The sequence below is a fragment of the Passer montanus genome, unplaced genomic scaffold (assembly GCF_014805655.1).
Source record: "Passer montanus isolate IOZ18808 unplaced genomic scaffold, ASM1480565v1 scaffold50, whole genome shotgun sequence".
Taxonomy (NCBI): domain Eukaryota; kingdom Metazoa; phylum Chordata; class Aves; order Passeriformes; family Passeridae; genus Passer; species Passer montanus.
Genome location: NW_024369930.1, coordinates 1,652,221 through 1,673,942, shown reverse-complemented (window position 1 = coordinate 1,673,942; position 21,722 = coordinate 1,652,221). Strand labels below are relative to the sequence as shown.

The 21,722-nt window shown below is 37.4% G+C and overlaps 1 protein-coding gene across 2 annotated transcripts in view; it reads right to left on the bottom strand.

Moving 5' to 3' along the window:
• Positions 1–15,305, bottom strand: part of SEMA3E (semaphorin 3E) — a 131,554-nt gene extending 116,249 nt beyond the window's left edge. The window contains exons 1-2 of one of the 2 annotated variants that reach the window (XM_039723795.1): positions 15,166–15,305; positions 13,219–13,689 (exon numbers count right to left, since the gene is read on the bottom strand). In XM_039723795.1, coding sequence (XP_039579729.1) covers positions 13,219–13,333 — 115 coding nt within the window. In that variant the 5' untranslated portion in view covers positions 13,334–13,689; positions 15,166–15,305. The remainder of the gene's footprint in view (positions 1–13,218; positions 13,690–15,165) is intronic. The other variant, XM_039723796.1, reaches the window with a different exon arrangement.
• Positions 15,306–21,722: the final 6,417 nt, after the last annotated feature.

Genomic DNA, 21,722 nt, shown 5'->3' with positions numbered 1-21,722 from the left:
ACAAGTCTAATTTCCATAGAAAATCAGGTGTTCTGGAGCACTCTGCAAATTGGTGACACAATCCTTGTTCCCTATGACACACGAGATCCCACTGACCAATTTTAAATTCTGTGGGAAAAGAGAGAGGAGTACAGGCAGTTTAAAAAATATCAAGCTTTTTCAAGTTTCCTGAAAGACAGCAACTAAGAAATAGAAATATTCCATTTGTCCCTTAAAAAAGGAGAACAAAATCATTAGAAAACTAATACCATTAGCAGGCCAATTAATTGTCAATTAGCACGTGCAAACTAACTGGTCAACAAGCTCATGCAGGAACAATTATACCTCTGCTATTTCTGGCCCACCTAGAGAGCCAAATAAGTATTGAATAAAAAGAGTTGAAGAAATACTGTGGAAGGTTCCATGAGAGGGATATAGTTGCTATAAGGAGACCTTAGTGCCTGGGATGCCCTTATATCTGCAGTAGGGAAACATCATGGATGAGGAAAAGTGATTATGACTTTGGAAGAATTAAGTGATTTAATAAAAAGTGAAGTTATTAAAAAAGATAGTAATAAAGAAAATAACATCTCAAACTACTTCAGTAGAGGAAAGAACAGAAAAACCCAAGGAACGTAAGGATATGGGAGTATAGAATACATCTTTCATTTCCAAGTTTATCTTCTTTAATGATAGCCTGCTATTGAGGCATGTCTGTTCATATGCCTTATTGCCAGTGTCACACTACTCAAAGGTATTTCAGTCTCATGACCAAAAACAATAGGTAGTTGGAAGGAAGTTTTAGTCTCCATGTAGGTTGTATAATTATACTGGGAAACAAATTATGAGATTTAGCAACACTTAAATACATCCCAGGAGCTTGCTGAAAGTTTTCCATAAAATTTCAAATTAATTCAGATTTCTCAAATCTAATTGATGATCACACATTATTGATGATCAAATAAACCTAACAAATAAAACTCTCAGTGAAATAAAAGGCCTTGACTTTGCAAAACCAAAAGAGTTTAATTATAAAAATATTTGGTTTAAAGACAAGTTTCATAGGTACTATAACTTCTGTAAGCATCATATCAGATCTCTGGATTTCACCATCCAAGATAGACACCAACCATCAGTTGTGAGGTCTTTATTTGGGTTCATCTTCTATATTTTCAGCAGGTATGAGGTCTTTTTAAGGATTAAAAATCAGTATATGTTAATTAGGAACTGATGGGTTAAAAGCAAGTCTTGTCTAATCAACAGCATTAAGATCAGCACAGATTTAAAATGCAATTATGGAACATGCTCTCAGGACCTACCTCCACACTCTAGTGCTCTCAAATGCATTTTTAAAAGTCTGTAAACAATTCTGTAGTGAGTAAGCAGTATCAGCATTGTTACAATTCCTGTGAAACCAACTGCAGGACTCAAGATGCCAACAGAAACACTGTGATACTGTGATGTGTTTGCAACCATAATTATGGTGCTCAGGTGGATGCTGTAACAGCTAACCTCTGCCATCAAAATGAAAATATCTGGCAAAAGCAAACCTTGAAGACTGAAGGATCAAACACTTATAAAGCAAAACCACTGAGACAAAATTCACACAGAAATCAACTCCTGTACAAACTTATCACCATGTTGTGAACAGCTGAATGCAGAGGCCAAGCCACTCCAACAAGACTGAAGCCAGGCTACAGTCCTGCATATAATGTATGAATAATTCAGAAATCTCTGGAGCACCTTTTCATCATAGGTTAGAAACTTACTTTCTACATGTTAATTTATAGTATAGACCATTTAAAATCTAAAACATTCTAAGACATGACAAGTTTAACTCTCAGATTTTCCCCATGGGTCCTGCAACACTCCCAGGCACTGGTATCAGATATCAGGAAATGTCAATATCTCTGTTACCTTTCAGCAATTCCAAGGTAAAGCATTTCTGTGCTGCTATCAAATTCACAGCACACTTCAGGAACTCTTTCACAAGAATGTACAAACACTAATCATTATTATTTTCAGATCTCCATGCTGTATTTTTTTTTGCTTTGTTTTATTCTTAAATTAAAAGCACAAGGAGTTTTCAACAGCCTAGACATCTAATTTTGCAGCTCAAGGATTTTAGTACTATTACACATTAAAGCAGTAAATGTGAAACCACAAAAAAGAAAAGAAAATCCATTAGACTGATATTATGAAGTAATTTTAGATTTTCTGAGAAAGTAAGGGGTTGTTCCATGTCAAGAAAATTACAGAGACCACATATAGCACTTGTAAAATTTATTCCACAATTCTAAATGACATGTACCCACATGTACCCACACATATTACAGTGCTCTATAAAAGCCTCAAAGAAGCATCTTCTGGAAATATCATTTTCCTTACGACAAAGGAGGAACAGTAAGTTGTAATTCTCAAGATTTTCCTCAAGTGTTTAACTGGAGAATAAAATAGAAAGTAAAATTTTACACATAAATCGAAATTTTCAAAATTTCAAGTTGCTTTGTAATGTCTGGGGTATGGGCAAAACAGAACAACTTTTGTCATGATTGATTTTAATGGATCACTGCAGGGATGGTGTCAAAGAATCCATGCCATAGATTTTGATCTTGCAAACAGATCACAACTTAACTTTCAATCAAAGAAGCAATTTGTATAATAAAAAGTACACACATAAGATTAAAAAACTTATAGAACCAAAGCTTCAGGATACAGTCTTTAAGGCCACTTTGTGTGCAGTGGAAATACCTTCATTTGTATCTAACCTTCAGCAGTTTCCTCCTGCTTCTTTGCTAAGGAGTAGCTGAGCTATGGCAGACAGCTGTGAGTGGCTCACCTATTTCATACAAAAGTACATCAATTTAGCTTAAACTGTTCTGAAAGCTGCTTAACCTAAACATGTCAGGCTTAATCTAAATCAGCATATTGTGCACAGAAGCAGGTGCAGAGCACATCAGTCATTACTATGGTCCAGAGACAATTGTGTCCAGCAGCCCTGGGAGCAACTTACACTGCTCAGGTCACATTTGAGCAACTTACACTGCTCAAATGACTACACCTCCATCCTCTTCTTCCAGACAATTATTAGATCAAAGACACACTACTTAAGAAAAGTATCTTCACTTATAGTTTATCAAGGCAATAGTACTGCAGCTTGTAAACTCTGCAGTAAGTCATTCTCAGACAAAGCGTTTTACCCTTGCATGTATAACATGCTAGACTTATCATCAGATATTATTCCCAAATTCATCTTACTTACTTTTATTGAAATGTAAGGACTCTGGTTTAAACTGACCACTATTCCCCCTCTAAACTCAACAGAGACAGAAATACACCTCCAGGTGAAGTACAATGACCAAATGGATCACCTCTTTCAGAGAGTAAGGTCAGGAAAAAGGAATATCCTGACAACTTTGTAGTCACAAAAGTTTATGGGAGGTTTGCTATTGTAATTAGTGAAATAAGGTCTCTCTTCAATTTTTATATTAATTATTCTGGTTTTGTAATAAAGGTTTAATATATTTAGCAGCAGAATTTAAGGACAGTATACTGCATTCAGAGCCATTGCTAGAGAAACACTCTTTGCTGTAACTTTGACTGCTAAATGTGAAGCATTTTATTTACAAAAACTCAATTCTTCTAGAAATTAAACAACCCACTGCAGAGCTTGAAATCACAGAAGCTGCAGTCACTCAACAAGGAATACTATGGAATCAGGAAAGTGCTTGGGACTGTTTACAGCCTGGTTATGAGCTATAATAAGTGCTGAACCTGCTGAATACTTTAACACCTTCTCAGTAGTGTGTTTAGAAATTACTGCTATCCCAGATGCTTGTGTAACCTGAAAATATGCAGGAGGACGTGGCCATGCCTAAGATAAGCAGAGGAGAGAGAATAATGACTTGCTGCATGTAAACACAGGCACGTAAAGACAAGACATTTTCTCAGCAACAACATTAATAAGAACAAGATCTCCAAGACAGCTTATGTCTTTCTGGGCTCTCAGACAGCACATATTTTCAAGCTTTGCATCATACCATTCTCAATCAACTAAGATGAAATATTTAATATATAAAGGAATGGGTTTATTTTCCTTTACTCTTGGCTTTTACCACACACCCACAGGAGAGCACTTAGCTTAATCATAAATAAAGAGTTGCAGGAGCTCATGGAATTGAGCAACACTTGCTAACCTTTAGCTTTCTGGATGAAAAATGACCTTCAGCAATGACCCCAGTGAATAGTGCTATCTGGAATAGTTCCTTCACATCAAGAAACCTATTATTTTGCTATTATTAAGTTTTAGTAGCACTGCTGGGAGAAACCATCTGTTAAAAGAGAAACAAGGTACTAACCCTTAGGTATGTGGGGACTGTTGTTTTCTGCAATCAGTTTAAGGCACTTTTCATTCATTTTGTACAATTTCCTTTCACCAGTGTCAGGAAGATCAGAATAAGAAAAGACCAAAATCCTTGTGATGTTTATTGCACATCAACAAATAAAAGCTATATTTACAGCTGCATTCACCACTTTACTAGGCCTATTAAACAAATGTGTTGTAAGAAAGAGCTTATAAAGCAAACTTAGCAACAGTAAAAACGCCATTGTTTGACTCCCCACAGAAGCTTCAATTGCTTCACAGTATGAAGTCAGGAATCCTTTAGATGAAAATAAACACAGAAGTAGAGAACAGATACATTAAGGATGTGAAGAGGAGTTAAATCTTCTTTCACTGAATGCCTATATTCCAAGCACTGGTCCCTTGGTTTAGAGAATTATTTTGAGGGGGGGAAAAAAAAAGACCCATCATCATGTCAGAGGAGTCTAGTATGGGTTGAGAATTTGTTTGCATGTAAATATATTTTTGGGGATTTAAAAAAATAGAAATAAAAGGAAAACTGCAAATGCTGAACAAGCAAATCTCCTAAAACCTGAAATTCTTCACAATTGATGTAGTAAAAATGCTAGCAACATGATTTCACAAGGACCATAAACAACCTTTTTTTATATCTATTCCTGCCAAATCACAGTCTGAAGAGTACTGTATATTGCCTGTCATCAAATTCTTACAAATAATGAACATCTTTTGCTCAGGCCAAAGAGATAGGAGAAGCTGTCAGTGATATTTTTGTCTTTTTCCCAATTTTGGCTACTAGACATTTTTTGGTTGAGTTTAGTTTTTTTATTTTAATTTTATTTTTCATTAATGAAATTTTTGGCCTTTAATTTTTTTTTTTATTTTGACCTTAAATATCCATAAAGATCCTTTGAACTATATTGCAGTAGGTCCCACAAAGCAGACAAGCCTCAGGCTTCTTGTATAATCTTCCTTGACTAGAAAGTTTCCTTCACAATTAGGAATTTCCAATATGAAAATTCTACCAAGAATAGTAATATAATTTTCGACTGTTACACGTTTATGTCAAACTAAGCTTTGCCATTTGACCATTAGAAGGTTTCTTTTACATTGCCTTTGTAACATGCAGAAGTTTACAAAACCAGTTTTTAATCCATTCCTTGTTACTGGAGTTCTAAGTACCAAGAGCCAATCAGTAGCAGGCAGTTGAGTTACAGACGGTGCTGTGGCACTGTGTTTCCCCATGGAAAAGCAAAGGCAACACGATGGAGTGTTGCTGCTTCCTGGTACACAGAATTGGTTCTGTTCTCGTGGAGTTTACGAGGGAAAAGGTTGGCACTTCCACAGGGCAAATGAAGTTTCGGTCTGAAACACAACACTGCATTCAGGAACAAATCTTAGATCATGACATGTAACTGGAGGACTCTTGTTGACTTTTAATAAGAGCTGAGCAGATTCTGATTGACAGAAGAGGCAATAAAGCACACCAAGTACTCTAGTGAGACAGCATAGACATGACATAAACAACTGCCAATTCTCTGCTTTCACCTGAGACTAATAAAAAGTAATTTAAAAATGAGATTCAACTTCTATTTCATCAAAAATTATTTTGTAGCTACATGAGTGAACCAAGTTTTGCAGCTATTGGCTGCACACACAGGCTGGGTGTCATGCCAGGGCCAAGATGTTTGGCAGGCATCCCTGTGACAACTTTGTGGTTGCAGACCTCCTGTACATACTTGCACAGAAACTGTAAAAGGAACCTTTGACATGCCATTACATTCTGGAGGTCCTCTAAATTTCAGGTAAAATAAGAATGAGTAGACTAGAAGAGGAACAAAGATTTGTTACTAGGATTTTACATTCACCAAGAGCAGTGCAGCTAAACAGTGCATTTGGATGCTTGATTGTTATGTGCTGCAATTTACAAATCATTTGAAGAGGTCTAGCATCAAAATGCCCCAAAGAACCCCTGAGACAAACCAGAGAAACCACTCCTTCTGTTTGTTACATTGTGTCTTAAAAAATTTAAAAAGCCCACCAAATAAAATTTATCTCAAAATACTTTTGCTTGGGTGATTTTTATAAGTATGAAAATCATCACAGGGTAAGAAAAAACTGAATACATAATGGAACATTCCTGCTTTACATTGTTTTTAAAGGGGAAAAAATAGTCTTTTGACTCTATAAAACAGTTTGTCAAAGGGATGCAGCATGAGTGAAAGCATATCAATTTATAGCTTAAACTGAGAAGAAAATGCTTAGAGGAAAAGCACATTGAAGTCAGCTTTCAATTGAAGTCGTTAACAAGGAGAAATCTCTCTTCCAAAATTAGAATTTGCAGCCTTGAGGGTGATCAGAAGAACCAAGATCAAGGGAAAAACAGAATTTGTCAATGTGAAATACAAACATTTGTTTTAAAATTGTGCTCTAACAGAAACATGATGTTTTCCTTTGTTTTAATATATACAGTAGGCTCAGTAGATTCAGTTCCTCAAACAGAATTTTGGTGATGACAATTTAATTTTTTCATCAATTTAAAGATGGAGTTTATTTTTAAAACTCCTTGAATATTGTTTCTTCAAAATTATTTAAGTCCTTCTTAAGAGGAGTTTGAAATTATGGCTAAAGTACTACATATTTTTATAATGCAATATTTTCATTCTTTTTCAACATGCTCTTTCATGTTTAATTCTGAATCCTTAACTGATTTAAATAAATGCCAAACATTAACTAACCAACACAAAACATTTTAAATGGTGTACTCGAGGACATTTTTCCCTGTAAAACAAAGATTGTTATCTTTATCCCTACGGGCTATGAATTTCTTCAAGAAATTATGATTTTTGTAATTATACTGTCTGCATGCTATAACTTCATCATATTTACCTGGTTACAAGAAGAAAACCAGGGCAGGAGTTTTAATAATATATAAATTTCCACTGTACACTTTTAGTATACTTATTGATCAAAAGTTTCTCAAAAGGCCTGACACAGATGCTCACCCTTGCACACCATCCTGTAAATCATGCAAATATCATTAATTCTGTTTTCATTTCAGCAAAATATAACGCCTGCTTTCAGTGAAATAATGATGAGTACGATATCTGATGAAGAGTTTAAAATAGCAGATGGTGTTATCACTTTGAAAGCAGGGAGTTAGCTGCAGAGAAGCAGCAACATGCAGGATATTCTGGTCTTGCACCTTCAGATAGTACTTAGTTCTTTAAAGCAGGAACACGAAAGTGATTGATGTTAGGCTGCAAACAGTCTGCTCCTTGCATCCCCAGCATGGCACTTATCACTTCAGAGCTCTGCTACAGCCATACTTACAGCAGCCTTTGTCAACAAAATGCAGTTATGAAAGGAACTAGCATAAATTCTCTGCCAAAAAATTCCTGTGTCAGTGAGAAAATCACTCTAGGATTACTTGTAAGCACTCCAGAACTTCCTAGCAGTCACCCTTTGTGATATGGGTAGATAACAAACCTGAATCTTGTCCTAAATGTTGGTAGACAATCAGTTGCCTATCCAAAGGGAGGTGCAAAACTCTCCTCTTTGCCTAAGAAGTGGCCTAGAGATGCTTGTACATCTTTGCCCACGATATTTCTAAGCTGACATTGAGTTATATGTGGCCTCACGAATTATAAAATATTACTCATCACATGTTTTTACCAAACATTTGTAATTCTGGTTATCAGCCCTTATACCCTAGCACATTTACATGTGGAGCCATAATATAAACCATTAGCTTCCAAACCCTTGGAATTTTACTGCTCTTTAATTCAATGTAAGAAATACAAAAAACTTCAATCTGTTGTATATACACACACATATTTTACAGATATATTTATATGTATCTGTATTGTTTTACAGATATGTTTATATGTATATACGTGTGTGTGAATACACATATGATATCCTCTACTTTTTTACACATAGATCTCTCTGGACTATATGTAAGCAAAGAACAAAAGTCAGTTTTTTATCCTGGTACAAAGTCAAGGTGATTTATAACAAGCATGAATTAACACCATTATTGAATTTGAACTTGCTTTGGTAGGAAAACTGCTCTTTCCTAGTCATTCAAAACTAGTGAAAGCTGTTAAAAATAGAAAACATTTTCATGAATGAAATTGAACCAGTCATGATTCAGCTATGGGTTATGTGGTTAGTCATTAATTAGCCAGGATTTAAGTGGCCAGTTGATAACTAACTGAAAATACTATACTTTTATAAAACATATTTGCCTACTTTAGAATTTGGAAATAACATTCTAAATATTCCCTACATTTTCGTTACTCAATGTAGTTGTTAGCCCCTGAGTAAATTTTACAGCCCACTAGCTAGAGAATAGAGTAAGATATCATGGATAAACATGGTAAAACTCGTAGCCTTAATTACAATGAATTAAAAATTGCAAATATCAGGAATGTTAAAGTAGGTGTGTTGAAACTGCAGTTCCTGCAAATGGCAATGAAATATTTTTTCTCCTGTAACAGACCTCAGCAGCCCTCCAGGATGACTAGTCAGCCCGAAAAAACCTAAATTCTTCTACATTAAATGTTTTATATTACACATTTTACATATTAAAATCTGACTGTGAACATGGTGAGCATCAGTTTTTGTCTGCAAAATTTCATCTCTCCCTTCCTTAGCAGTATGTTACTATTTGAAATATTTGTGCTTGGAGAATACATTTTTTTACCCCGGTTGATTTCCTTCTAAGTTTAGTCTGCTCCTTCTGCCTGCTGCAGCTTGACCCTACTGTAGAAAGTTGCAAGCACTTCCAGCAACAGGTAAAAAGACACATTTCAATGGGTAAGGCAGGCACACCCACCTCTTAAACACACTTTTTCCAGACAAGAGCAGTGTCCAGTGCACAGCTACACAACCTGAGGTCAAGTAATGCCAAAACCCCTCAAGTTACTCAAGAGAATGTAGCAGATAAAACAAAAAACAGATCCCTCAAGATGTGCAAAGTGCTGCACGTAACTGCACCAGACCCCACTGCAGCAACAGAACTGTACAGACCACTCTAAAGGCTCAACATCTCATTTTCATACTGCACTACCTTTGTTCTTTACCATAATTATTAACTAGGAAGAAAAAAAACAACCCCAAACCAATTAGAAATACAAAGAAAACCATGCATAATGCTTGAATTAGACAATTATGTCCTTCATATGCCTTTCAGGCCCACATGCTTCCAGCGTAGCTCTGTCAGGCTTATAAAAATATATCACTCCTGTCCTCTGGAAACTCAATCCATTTCAATCTGTAATGTAAATAGTTTCTTTTTAACACGCAGTGTGTGCTGATTTCACCTTAATTATATATTTCCCATTGCGAGAACTCAAACTGTGGGATACTGGGAAAGAATTTAACCAGCAGCCTATAAAGAATAGGGGCTGAAGCTTGGCTCCCATTAACAGCTCATTAGCCAGAGTCTGTACTCTATGTAAAATGAGCTAGTAATTTCTAAATGAAGTTGTCAACCCATAACCTAATAATGCAGACATCTATTTCTCTATAATAGTAACAAGCTATAACACATTTTTATCTCTACAAATCAACATGAAGCTATTGGACTACACAGATCTTGGTTGGTTGTCTTCAAACATTGATCTTTAGTGCAATCATAACACTAGTACCACAAGTGGTACTGATTGCAGTATAAATTTCCTAATGGACACAAGATGATGGTTTGAGGAAAACACCTTCAAGTTCCTTTGTGGATATAAACCTATCTCAACTTGCTAAAAATGAAGTTAGAACCATAAAATGACTGCTAGGTGGTTATAGGATCAAGTCACATCTGATAAAGAAACAGCCAGATTCCCATTTGAGTTTACTGTGAATGGAGATCATCATCTGCCTTAGCAAAAATCACCATTACGGTTTGCGATGACTTGACAGGTTTAACAGTAGTTCATGAATGCAGGACTTTCATTAACTCCCACTGAAGCAGAGTAAATGGCCATGGAGTCAAACAGAGGTTGCACAATATATCCCTTAATTGGCAGGGGGATTGTGGTATTCCTATCCATCAGGCGACCCCTCTGCAAGGGTTAGGACCTGATCTTGTTGCTGTGGGTTTGGAGACATGTGTGCACTGCAGGTGAAGGTCTGGTTTGCTGTGAGAGCAAAAGGTTCCTATTCACTGTCAGACCACTAACTCACTTTCACTGAGCACCACCCTAAAAGTGATTTAAAGAGATCATTTGTGAATTTATAAAAATCAAAGAAGACTCATTCTTGCAAGCATTCTCTTGGCTCTAAGGAAACAAGACTTTAAAATGGACTGATTTTAAATATCCTTTCATTAAAAAAAAAAATCTGATGTTCATAATCTCATCATACTCGTCACAGAAGCTTTTAACTTTCCAGTCAGCACTGGCATATCTTGCAAGGGCCTGGATGCCAATTAGCCACCAACGTCTGCAGTTCCAAAGGGAGGTAGTCAGCAGGCCTGCTGACTTCCATGTTGCAGGGTCTTTGCAGTGAATTTTTTATCTGAGGCTGCAGCTACTCCACACTGAAAATTTGCACATATGGGCTTCATCCTCTGTGCCACAGCAACAAGTCACAGGACAGGCTGAAGCACCTTTATCCAGAGGGTGCACGACCATCTCCCTGTAACTACCCCAACCTCTCTGGTACCCACAGCAGCCTTTCTCTGCAGCAAATGCAATTAAGATGAGGGTCCCTCCTGCTGTTCCTGTTTGATTAGTGAGGACAGCAGTGACATTTGCTCATTGTCTTCATGCTTGGTCGCTACATTCTTTTGGCTGGGAGGGCTGCAATAGCTGTTCCCAGGGTGGCAGGCAGGTATGCCATTTCCACCCTTTGGCTGCGGATATGTGGTCAGGCACTCCCTGACTGCAATGCTGCTTGTAAAATCAGCCACATTTCCTAAGGGTGAAAAATGTGATAGTGTATTGTACAAGGGGAAATATAACATGTTGATATGTGTGACTGTGGTAGGGAATTTATGAGGACAGATCTTTCTGTGTTGTTGGATCTGAGGGAACTGCCATCAGGCAGGTAAGGTTTGGCCCTCTGTGAGAAACTGATGTTTTAAGATCTCTTTGAAGGTATCAGAGTTATGATGTGTTATGGCCAAATTACTGGCTCAGTGCTGAAAAGAGAAGCAGTATGCAGTGAAATGTACACTAGTTCCAACCATTGGAAAGCAATTACTACTACAAGTGAGCAGAGAAGCAGTTAATAGTCACAGCACCATAGTGGGGAGCTTGCCAAAATTTTCAGCTAAACCAAAGTCCTGAACCAACATAACACTTGGTCTATTTGTCTCATTTACTGTGTTTTTCTCATCCCCCTTACTCCATCAAAAGCAAACAATGTCATTAACAATTATAGCCCTAGCAGTTACATCTAGAAATAAATCAATATTCAAATACACATTTTCAAGAGTAAGAGATGTGAAAGGACTGTACAGTCAGCATTTGGCACTCATTCCTACTGTACTCTGAAACCATAGGTTAAAAGAAAAGTGGTTTATATGTTAAAAGGGGTCATATAATTTATTTCATTCAGAGCAATTAATTGTTTACTTACAAGACAGCTTTCCATGAAAAATACTTCTTTCTCTAAAACATTTCATAGCCCTATAAAAGCAAACCCCATTTCTTATAGCTTCCGAGTAAGACTTTTAGACCAATTATCCTATTCAGCTTCTCCCTTCCTTATAATTGGTAATTTAGCTTGCTATATAAAACACAATTAAACCTTGTTAAGAGAAAAGCTGTATACACATGGAGCTCTAGATGCTGCTAATTCTTAAAACTTAGCCATTCTTAAAATAGGTATTCTAATGTACTTCACACTGATATAGCTTAGTTATCACTTGCATAACCATTGAAATGTTCTTGAGTAAATTGAAATTTGCTCACTCCCAACTATGTCAGCAAAAAAGCATTTTGTTTTCATCTGTGCCTAAGAGGTAATATCCAAACATTATTGATTGGCCAATCATCACTTTATTTTGCACAATTACATTTCTTTCTCCTATTGCAATGACCATCTGTCATACCTGTCTATGTATATGATCTACAAATGTATGTCCTGCTGCAGAGAACTCAAACGCCGTGGCTGTGCACAGGTATTTTATATATATACAGGATTAAACCCAAATCATAGGGAAGAATTTAAATCACATGCAGTCCAGAACAGAACAGACATTTAAGGAGCAAAGGAAAAATGATTCAGCTTTCAGGTAACAGATTTAAATAATTTTAAGCAAAAAATAAAAGTTATAAGTATTCTACATAAATATATCAGAAAAAAAAAATTTCCTTTGGGTAACTCAGTTAAATGGTAAGCAGACTTACATTGGCAGGTACTCATTTTAATTATAGTGTGATGACACTTGCTAGTTTAGAAAATGAATCATATGTTTGCACAGGAATTCAGTCCTTTTGCCTTAGCTATATTTGTAGACAGATAGAATTCTAAAAGTGAAACAGACATTTAATTGTTCAAGGGTTACATGATGCACATTTATTCAGCAATAATTTCAGGTTATCTTTTCCATTTCTTTCCCTCTTATTAAGAGACCTGACAGCCTTCTTACAGCATGGAGAGTGAGAGAGAATGGCATGCAAATCTAACACACTTTCAGGTAGAAGAATATTTCAGTAGTCTAAAAATCATCACTCCAAGTACCTTAAGTCTTCCAGAATCCAGTAAACTTAACCTAGGATGCAGTTTAGCACAAGGAAACAATTCACAAGATTTCTGAACAGGAACATTTTACTCTATTGAAGGACCATAATTTAATCCCGATGCAATACATTCAGTGAAGGCAATGAACTTGCACAGTACAAAGTCTTTAAAAACCTGGCACACTGACCTACCTTTATGTGACAGACGTAACCTTGGTTGCCTCGTATCTGCTGCGTGACATCCAGCCGGTAGCTCTAGTAACAAGCCATACACTGCCAGGATGAGAAGGTCCTGAGCAGATGCCATCCTGCCCAAGATAAATTTCTTGCTCTCTTCACGGAACGGCTGCTGTTTGTTTGTTGTTTTGCTGGGGTGTTTTTAAGGCTCCAACTTCCCCTACTTTGCCAGTGCAGTTAGATGTGTCTCTTTGGTCAGTTTGTGGGGTGTCTCTGTGGGAAATTCAACGTTCATCAGAGCAGCGCACAGCCTCAGCTAGCCATTTGTCAAGCTGTGCAAATGTCATGTAAAAATATTCCCTCCCTAGGACAATTGTTTATAAAGTGCAAGGACATTCCAAGGCGTTACTCTGCAGTGTTGTGTCTTGAGCTGTCTTTAGTAACTCTGCCAGTGGATTCAGGAAGAAGCTGTATTTTCAGTCCCTCCTGCAAGGCAATTCATTCAGAGAAGGAGGGAGGGAGGGGGAAAAAAAAAAAAAAAAACACGGAAAAAAGGAGAAAGCACCCTCCTCCTTGGTGCTCCTCAGAACTCAGCCCCTTGCTCTGACTTGCCAAACAGCTAGTTTTAATTCACCTTTCACCTTTGCTAATTAAAAACAAGAAGTGCCATTCCCTCCTGGAGTTGCAGGATCCACCCAGCGGGAAGCCGGGCTGTCAGGCTGCTGTATTCACTGAGAAAGTTCAGGGAGGGTTTAGGCAATGCACAGTCCTAGCTGCTTCTAGGAAGCGTTTTAATCCACGTGCCGTGCACTGATTCCTCAATTGCTTTGTGGTTTCGCGTTGTAAAACGCCAGGAGAAGGGTCAGAATTCCTCCTGTCCCTCCCTTTCAAAAAGTCATTTCAGCTTTTGTTCCCAGCTCAGTTTTAGAGGAGGATCAACCCTTGCATTAACCATTTAAGTACATTATCACTTAGTGTCGTTAAACAGCATGCTCCTAAGTGGATCAGGGTAAAAAGAGTATAGCTGTATACATTTCCTCACTTTAAAGAAAAAGGATCTGCTTTTTACATTTCCCCCCCTCTTATGTGCTTTTACACAGTAGCTTCTCCCTTTTACATTTGAAATGTCTCTGAGTCTGGAATCTGAGGTCATCTATACATGCCAGTAAAATTATTTATCTGAACAGATGCCTGTAGGATTGGGCAGTATTTAAAAAATTATAAAAGCCTGATCAAAGCACTGTGATGATTAACAGCATCAGATTTAAAAGTGCCAAGCAGCTACCTCTTACACTGCTAACAAGTACCAGAAAACTTCATCTCTTTTTTTGCATTTGTGACTTAAAATATACCCATGGCAAGAACTAGGTTTTTATACATAAAAACTACAGATGTCTGGAATACATTAATTAAGGAAGAAAGTTCTATGTAATTAAGATCTCATACATATAATCATTTAGGATTATGCAAGGTGCATTTTAGACATTAACAATTACACTATTTTAATAGGATGAAGCATTAAAGTCATGTTAAGTCTTTATAATTTTCATTGTTTTTTACAGAAAAAGAATCACAAAGAAAGGAAAATGAAAACTAATATATGCATTTGACAATAATGCACTCAAAAAAAATTGGTAGTCACCCAGAGATAATAATATCTGGAGAGAAAGATTTAATAAGACATGTCTGTATGCCAGCAAACTGAAAAGAACCCAGAACAATAATATAATGAAATGCTAATAAATGTAATAGCGGGATACATGGATGGGAGAGGACAGATCCGTTCAAGAAGAATAAAATACGTGAACCACTAGGACAGAGAAAAAAAATGCAGCTGTGGTGAAAGGACAGAAGTAAATCATCAGAATGCCCAAGGACTCCTGGAGGCTGCTGTATAATCAGGAGCAGGGAGCAGGTCATGTCTACCTGTTAGTTCTCCAGGAGCAGGTCATGTACACATACCTGGGCTTGCTTTGAATCAGCTGGAAGCTGTGCCAGCAGCAGCTGAACCTCAGGAGCACGAGCTAAATCACACAGCTCTTTGCTCCAATTCTTGCACACAGTTGCTGGTTGCAGTGGATTTTATGCTGATGTGCCAGCTGTCTGGGAGTAGCTCAGCATGAGTACTTGAGATATTGTCAGTGGAGAAGGCAACGCAGGCTCTGCCTGCAAGCACAGACCTCAGCAGGGATGAGTTTGTATCCACCTGATGGAATTGTTATTACTGGCACCTTTCTGTGCTACTGAGGCATACAGGTGTTCTGCCTTTGGCCATTAAGATCTGCTGTAAAGCAGCATGATCTGGTCCCTGTCAAGGTTAGTGAAGACTCCCCTTTTGTTGAGTTCTTATTGAAATATTTGCATTTTTCCTAAAAGAAAGAAAAAATCTCACGAACATACAATTAAGACATTTCTCAAAGACTCATTCTCTGTCATCATAAGCTTACAAAATGTAAACATTTCTGATTCTGAGGTAGTCCAAATGGAATTTTTTCCTTTGAAATGTCTTGTTGTGGAAAATTTAATACTTTTTCTTATTTATGACATGTACTTTCAAAAAGTGCACAAAAAATCCAAATGTGAGCTTACACTATGAAAGCTAAAACCATATTCAGGGAGTAAAGCAAATATTAGTGCAGTATCTCAAATCTTGTCTCTCTCTAGAACTCCTCTCCAAACTGCTATATGGTGTTATTTATTACGCCAGCTGGCATCTGAGATGCTTAACAGACTAAATAGGTACACTTTGGTTATCCTGAGATGGTACCAAAAAGGTTATTGTGGCAAATCCAAAATGATTTCCCCAACATTAAAGTTCTGTTTTCATTTTCCAGCAGGGGAAAGGGAGCTGGAAGAGGGAGCACAAGGGAGCTGCTAGAAGCTGTGGGCCTTATTTTGTATTTAGATAAGATGTAGGGTGCAGCAGGTCTACTCAAACAAATACACGCTTACAAATAAGGGCAATTCCCCCACCAACCTGAGCTTGCATGCACTCACTTGCATTTCTACCCCCACATATCCCAGCCATTACACAACTCCTTGGCTCTCTACAAACACAACGTGACCCAGGGCTGGAGCTCCAGAGGAGTCAGAAATACCCAAACAAGCTGATTTTCATATTTGTGCCCAAGGACAAAGCTTTTTTGTCTGAAATCTGATTCTCAAGCAGGGTGGGCTCTGTGGGTGCCTCAGGCTCCTTCCCTGCCTGCTGAGGGAAGGGCTGGGGCAAAGGCACAGAGGCAGAAGCTGGAGCTGCTGCTCAATGTTCAGGCTTTGGCTGTCAGCAAGAAATCTGGGAATTGCTGCTAGGCATGGGGGAAGATGCCTGCACACAAAGTAACCTAACAATAGAAAAGGAAAATTCACATACAGGTACATGAAGAAGATAGATTTTTTCCTCCTAAATTTGTGTTCTCACAGGGTGAATCCTGTCTTTATAATTCACAAATTGCTGTGTGAGGGTTGCAAGCCCTTACAACCTCACACAACAAGTTTTGCGGCAAAGCAAGTGGTGGAAAGGTACACACAATTTCAACCCAAGAGAAATGTGTGGCCTCAGGCAAGGCAGTCAAGCTCTATACCTCAGCATCTTTTCAATTTAAAAGGTACACAGTCCTGCCCCAAGGGGTTAGACTTTTTCCTATACAGTTTTAAATAGTGAGTGGAAGGATGGCAACACAGATGTTCAAATATTAGGATTCAGTCTTAGATCAGTGCAAACACAAACCCCCAGGTCTGTGGAGCCCTCATGTAGTACAGTACAAGGGTCTTTGAAGAGTAAACAAGGTGGGTTTACTCCTTATTTTCTGTTTAATAAGGCAAATACAACACATCTCTGTCAAACCTGAGTTTGTTTCAGTAGTATAATTGCCATTTAAGTAAATGCTGACAGTTAAAAAAATGCCCGAAAACATGCCTGTAAGTAAAAGTATTTGAAAATTCAAATGCAAACCCTATATTTGATTGCAGTGTAGAATCCCTATAATTACACTGTGCTAAAAAGGAAGATGAAGAGCTTTTTTAAAAGGGAGGGAAAAAAGGTTGCTGTGTACATATGCAGTCTTTATGTACAGTAAAAGAGTCCATTAAAAGAACTACAAATTAATTGTGAGTTGCTATGTGAAGTCTGTGAACCATAGTTTGATTTGATACAGCTGCTGCAGATCCAGAGCAATAGTAATGAAATTGTTCAGCTTGTAAATCCAAGAACTCTAACACAAAATACTTCTGACATATTGTGTGAACTGGTTTAAGTTTAACTGATAGAATGAAATGTAAACGCAAGAGCATGACATAAATAAGTAGATCTGCTGCTACTAGTACTACTAACAAATTCTATACATTATAACCATAAAGCAAAATGAAATGTTTAGAAGATTTAAAGCTGGGGTGGTCCAAGATTTGCCATAACCATAACTAGAAACCAGGTTTAAAATTTACAAAACTGCTTCTTTCTTCTGATGACAATATACTGAACCAAAGCAGGAATTCTCTCTTTTTTTCTGTCTCTGACTATGACCAGATCTAAAGAAGGTGAGCAACCCCAAAAGGATCTGTGTGGCCTTCACCAAAGTTAATGATACCTGTGTTTGCATTAGTACAGTACCTGCAGTAGATATAGCACAGAGGTAAAGTTATCTCCATTTATTTAATACAAAAATATTTAAATGGCTTAGATAACAACTTATTTTACAGTTCTTCATCTGTAAATCTTTTTATGATACTACTTGTCCACTGGGCATTGCAGTTCATATTGATATGTTGACTTTTAAATTCTGTCATAAAAAAATCTTATAATAGATGTAGGATTTGAAGGAAAAATCTATAATGCATCATGTAACAGTTACCTCTGCCTTATCTCTGCCTTTGAGGTGGGAATTCATGTCTGCTCCAGTCTCTGTTACAAACTGGCCACTGACTCCCTCCTGTGAGCTGTACTGGGAGAAATGGTTACACCAAACTCTGTCAGGTTCTGCAGCATCCTAACTCCCAGGAAACCCCTGAAAACTCCATGGACACATTTGTTAAGAGTGCTAGCAAGACACAACAAGAAAGCAAAAAAGCTGATCCTACAGGTCACTCAATAATATCTTCTGGAATCTCTCTCAAGGAAAAAGGAGCAGAACCACCACTTCAATGACACCACTGACCCTCAGGAGAATATGCTAACTGATAGCAGAAGAATGCTGCCAGATCTTGCTTGTTACAAGAAAATAGCAGTAAATAATAATAAGACTTAGTACTCTGTGGAATTTTCAGACTAGAATTATTTTAGGTCTTTGCTTTTGTCATCAGGAGTTGGACCTTAACCCTGTGTGAAACTAGAAGTGTTTCTATGAGATGTCTCCAGGAGAGGGAAATGTTATTTCTCTTGTTTTATACACAGTGCATTCTCTTTGATCCAAGATAAAATTTAGACAATATTAATTAAGCAAAAGAGATTGACTGAACATGAACCTGTACTTCAAAATAGCCACAAAATTACATAATAAATTAATGCTCTGGAAGAAGAAAAAGAGTCTCAATTAAATTACATTCCTCAACTCCAGAAGGACAGGGTTTTGGCAGGTAAATATAGAAACAGACTGTCCTTGGAACATTATTTTTTGCAGTAACATTGTTTCTATGTGTAATTACAGGTATTATCAATATTGTTTGGGGCATATATATGGTATTTTGGCTAACCTATAAAAAACAGGAGTAAATATTTCTTTCTTCAAATTCAGGCCTGTTAACAGATTTTTTTATAGGTTGGACTAAAAACCAGGCATATCAGTGTATCTTACTCCTGAAATCAACTCCATGTGCCTGACTTACAATTACCACATGGGTCACAGCAATCTGTATGGTTAGTTATGGATGAAAATCAAATTACTGATTTCTCTAGAGGAATGTATTTTTGATGATATTTTTGCTACTAAATAATTACTGAAGTCTCTCAAAAAAAATGAAACAGTTAGCTGTTTGTTGAAGATGAAATATGGCCAGACATATTTCCTATCTGATCACTGAGCAAAAAATAAAAATGTAATCATCAAAAGTCTAATATTAAGTAACTATATCTATTAGATATTTCCTATTAACTCAATGTGAGGGATATATTTTATTAAGGATTAATGATGCCTTTTTTTAAACCAAATTATCAATGTGAATACTGTTTAGTTCTCCCTTTACAGCATTTTGCTTCTGGTTCATTTCTTCTTGGTGCTTCATTATTTGAAAAGGAGACAAAAGAACAAACAAATAACTAATTAAGAAAGGATGATTTGTTTATGGCTTAGAGGTGCCATTTTGTGGCCTCAGTTCCTAGCTATTAATTTCTGTGCAGAGGAATAAGTGATTTGGCCACTGTTGGAGACAGTTGTAGACAATACCTTTCTTTCCATGATCAGACGTGCAAAATTATAACCTACACATTTTCTGTCTGAAACCTGTGACCATCATTTAATGAAATTATCATCTTAAGGTGAAATTAAAAACATTTGTTAAAAAAATAACAATTTTGACTGCAAATCAGTTACAAGTTTCAAAGCTACAAATGCATTTTGATACAGAATGTTTAAAAATCAATACCAGTTTTATTGCCCACTAAAAGATTCCACATACCTATTTGAGCAAGTTGGTGACATCATCAGGTCTGGACACAAGTTCTGGGCTACACTTAGTTTGCATTTTTACTCCTAGAAGTGGAAGGCATATGCCATGACAGATCCCAAACACAGAGAGCTGGTAAATATTATGGCATTTGCAGCAGTGGGACATAATCTGCTTTCAGGAATGTATTAGATTTCTTGTGACAGCAACGTGGGTCCAAAACCTGAGGGAGAGAAGAAGTAAATCTAAAGAAATTCTTTTGGCTTTCAGCAGAGGGTGTGCTTGGAAGTGAGCTGTCTGTATTCAACTTCAGCACACAAAGAAGCTTAGCAGATACGCTTCTGTGTCACAGTGGTTAAAGCATTAAATCTCCCCGTGGCTTAAAGGTGTTCCTAGGTATATATCCTGCTTTGAATCCCTGTACAGCTGTCAGGCAGCTAACACCCAGGTGCTGGGATGCTGAGTACTGAAGCACACAAATCCCCTGTGTTTTGCAGCAGCTCCTGGTGAGCAGTGTCTGATCCCACTGCAGCCATGGGGAGCTTTGGGAAGGAGTTCTCCAACCTTTCAGACTGTACAAAACCTCTCCAAGAAAAGAACCCCCAGTGTGGTGAGAACTGAAAAAATCTATTTCCCTTGAGGTCTTCAGAAATCCCAGCATTAACCAGATAATAGCTTTCAAAGGAGAAAACCACAAAATCCATTGCTGTGTTTCTAGCCACTTAACTGTACTCACACACCCTCCCTGCATCCACGCTCTGTGTAAGAGAAATTCTGGTCTGACTGACTGACTGCCCTTTGCTGTGTGACAGCTGAAACAAAAAGATCTGGCTCTACATTCAGAACTTGGGTGTTCTTTACACCACAATTTTTTTTCATCTGCTTTATTATTATTATCATGAAGAAAGTCTTTATCATTGGATTTCGCTTTTGACATCTGTCTGGACAGATATTTATTCGAACCACCAACACATTTTAAGAAAAAGAGAAAAAAAAAAAAAAGGAAACCAAAAAACCCCAAACCCAAGGGCTTTAACAAATTTTCTTTATTGAAGAGCCAACAATTTCAGCTTTCAAGAAATCTCTGGACAGGATATCAAACAGCATTAAGTAAATCCTTTAAATTACAACCTTGAGGAAGTGAAAGAGGAGTTTCAGTCTATTTTAGAACTAGATACGTGAATTGTTTATCTCAGGGAAATATGTTGTCAGCCTGTTAAGGTTCATTTATATCATTATTAAGGCTGTACAAGTTACCTTCATCTACTGAGATAATGCCCTCTTTATAATAGTATTATATTGTTCCAGTAGCAAAACCTATGGTTTCAGTCATTAGAACAAATACTCAGAAATCCAGTGCTATAGCTGTGTAGTGAAAGAGCAATAGTATTGCAAGATATGAGAAAAACATCAAAAATCTAATCCTGAGGCTCTGTTGGCTAATACAGAAATTTCATCTAAACAAATTTCCCCAATTCAAAAGAACAGTAACGAGATAGAAGCATGAACAGGAGGTGAGCAATTGTATGTGAAAGGATGTCCTCAGGCAAGGGAGGTTTGCTCCCTTTCCATAGCAGAGCTGAATTCAAAGTTAAAGGCTGTGAAACAAGCTACCAAGAAAATCAAGGGCAGCTTCACAGCAGCAGGATGAGTGAGGCAGTGGACTGGCTGGCTCGGGATGTGGTCAAAGCCATGTTATTTGAGGCATTTTTAACTAGGCTACCCTGCCCTGCTGGGAGGTGTACCGGATGATGTATTAGTTGTTTTCCATCCCTGGATGCCGTGATCTTATAAATGTTGTGGCTCAGGACCATGTCTCTTTTGAATTTACAAAACCACTTTGTATGTAGTGGGTGAGGCAAGGATTAGAGAGCCAATTAATTAGACCAGTACAAGACTATTTTTACAGAGACATAGTACATTGG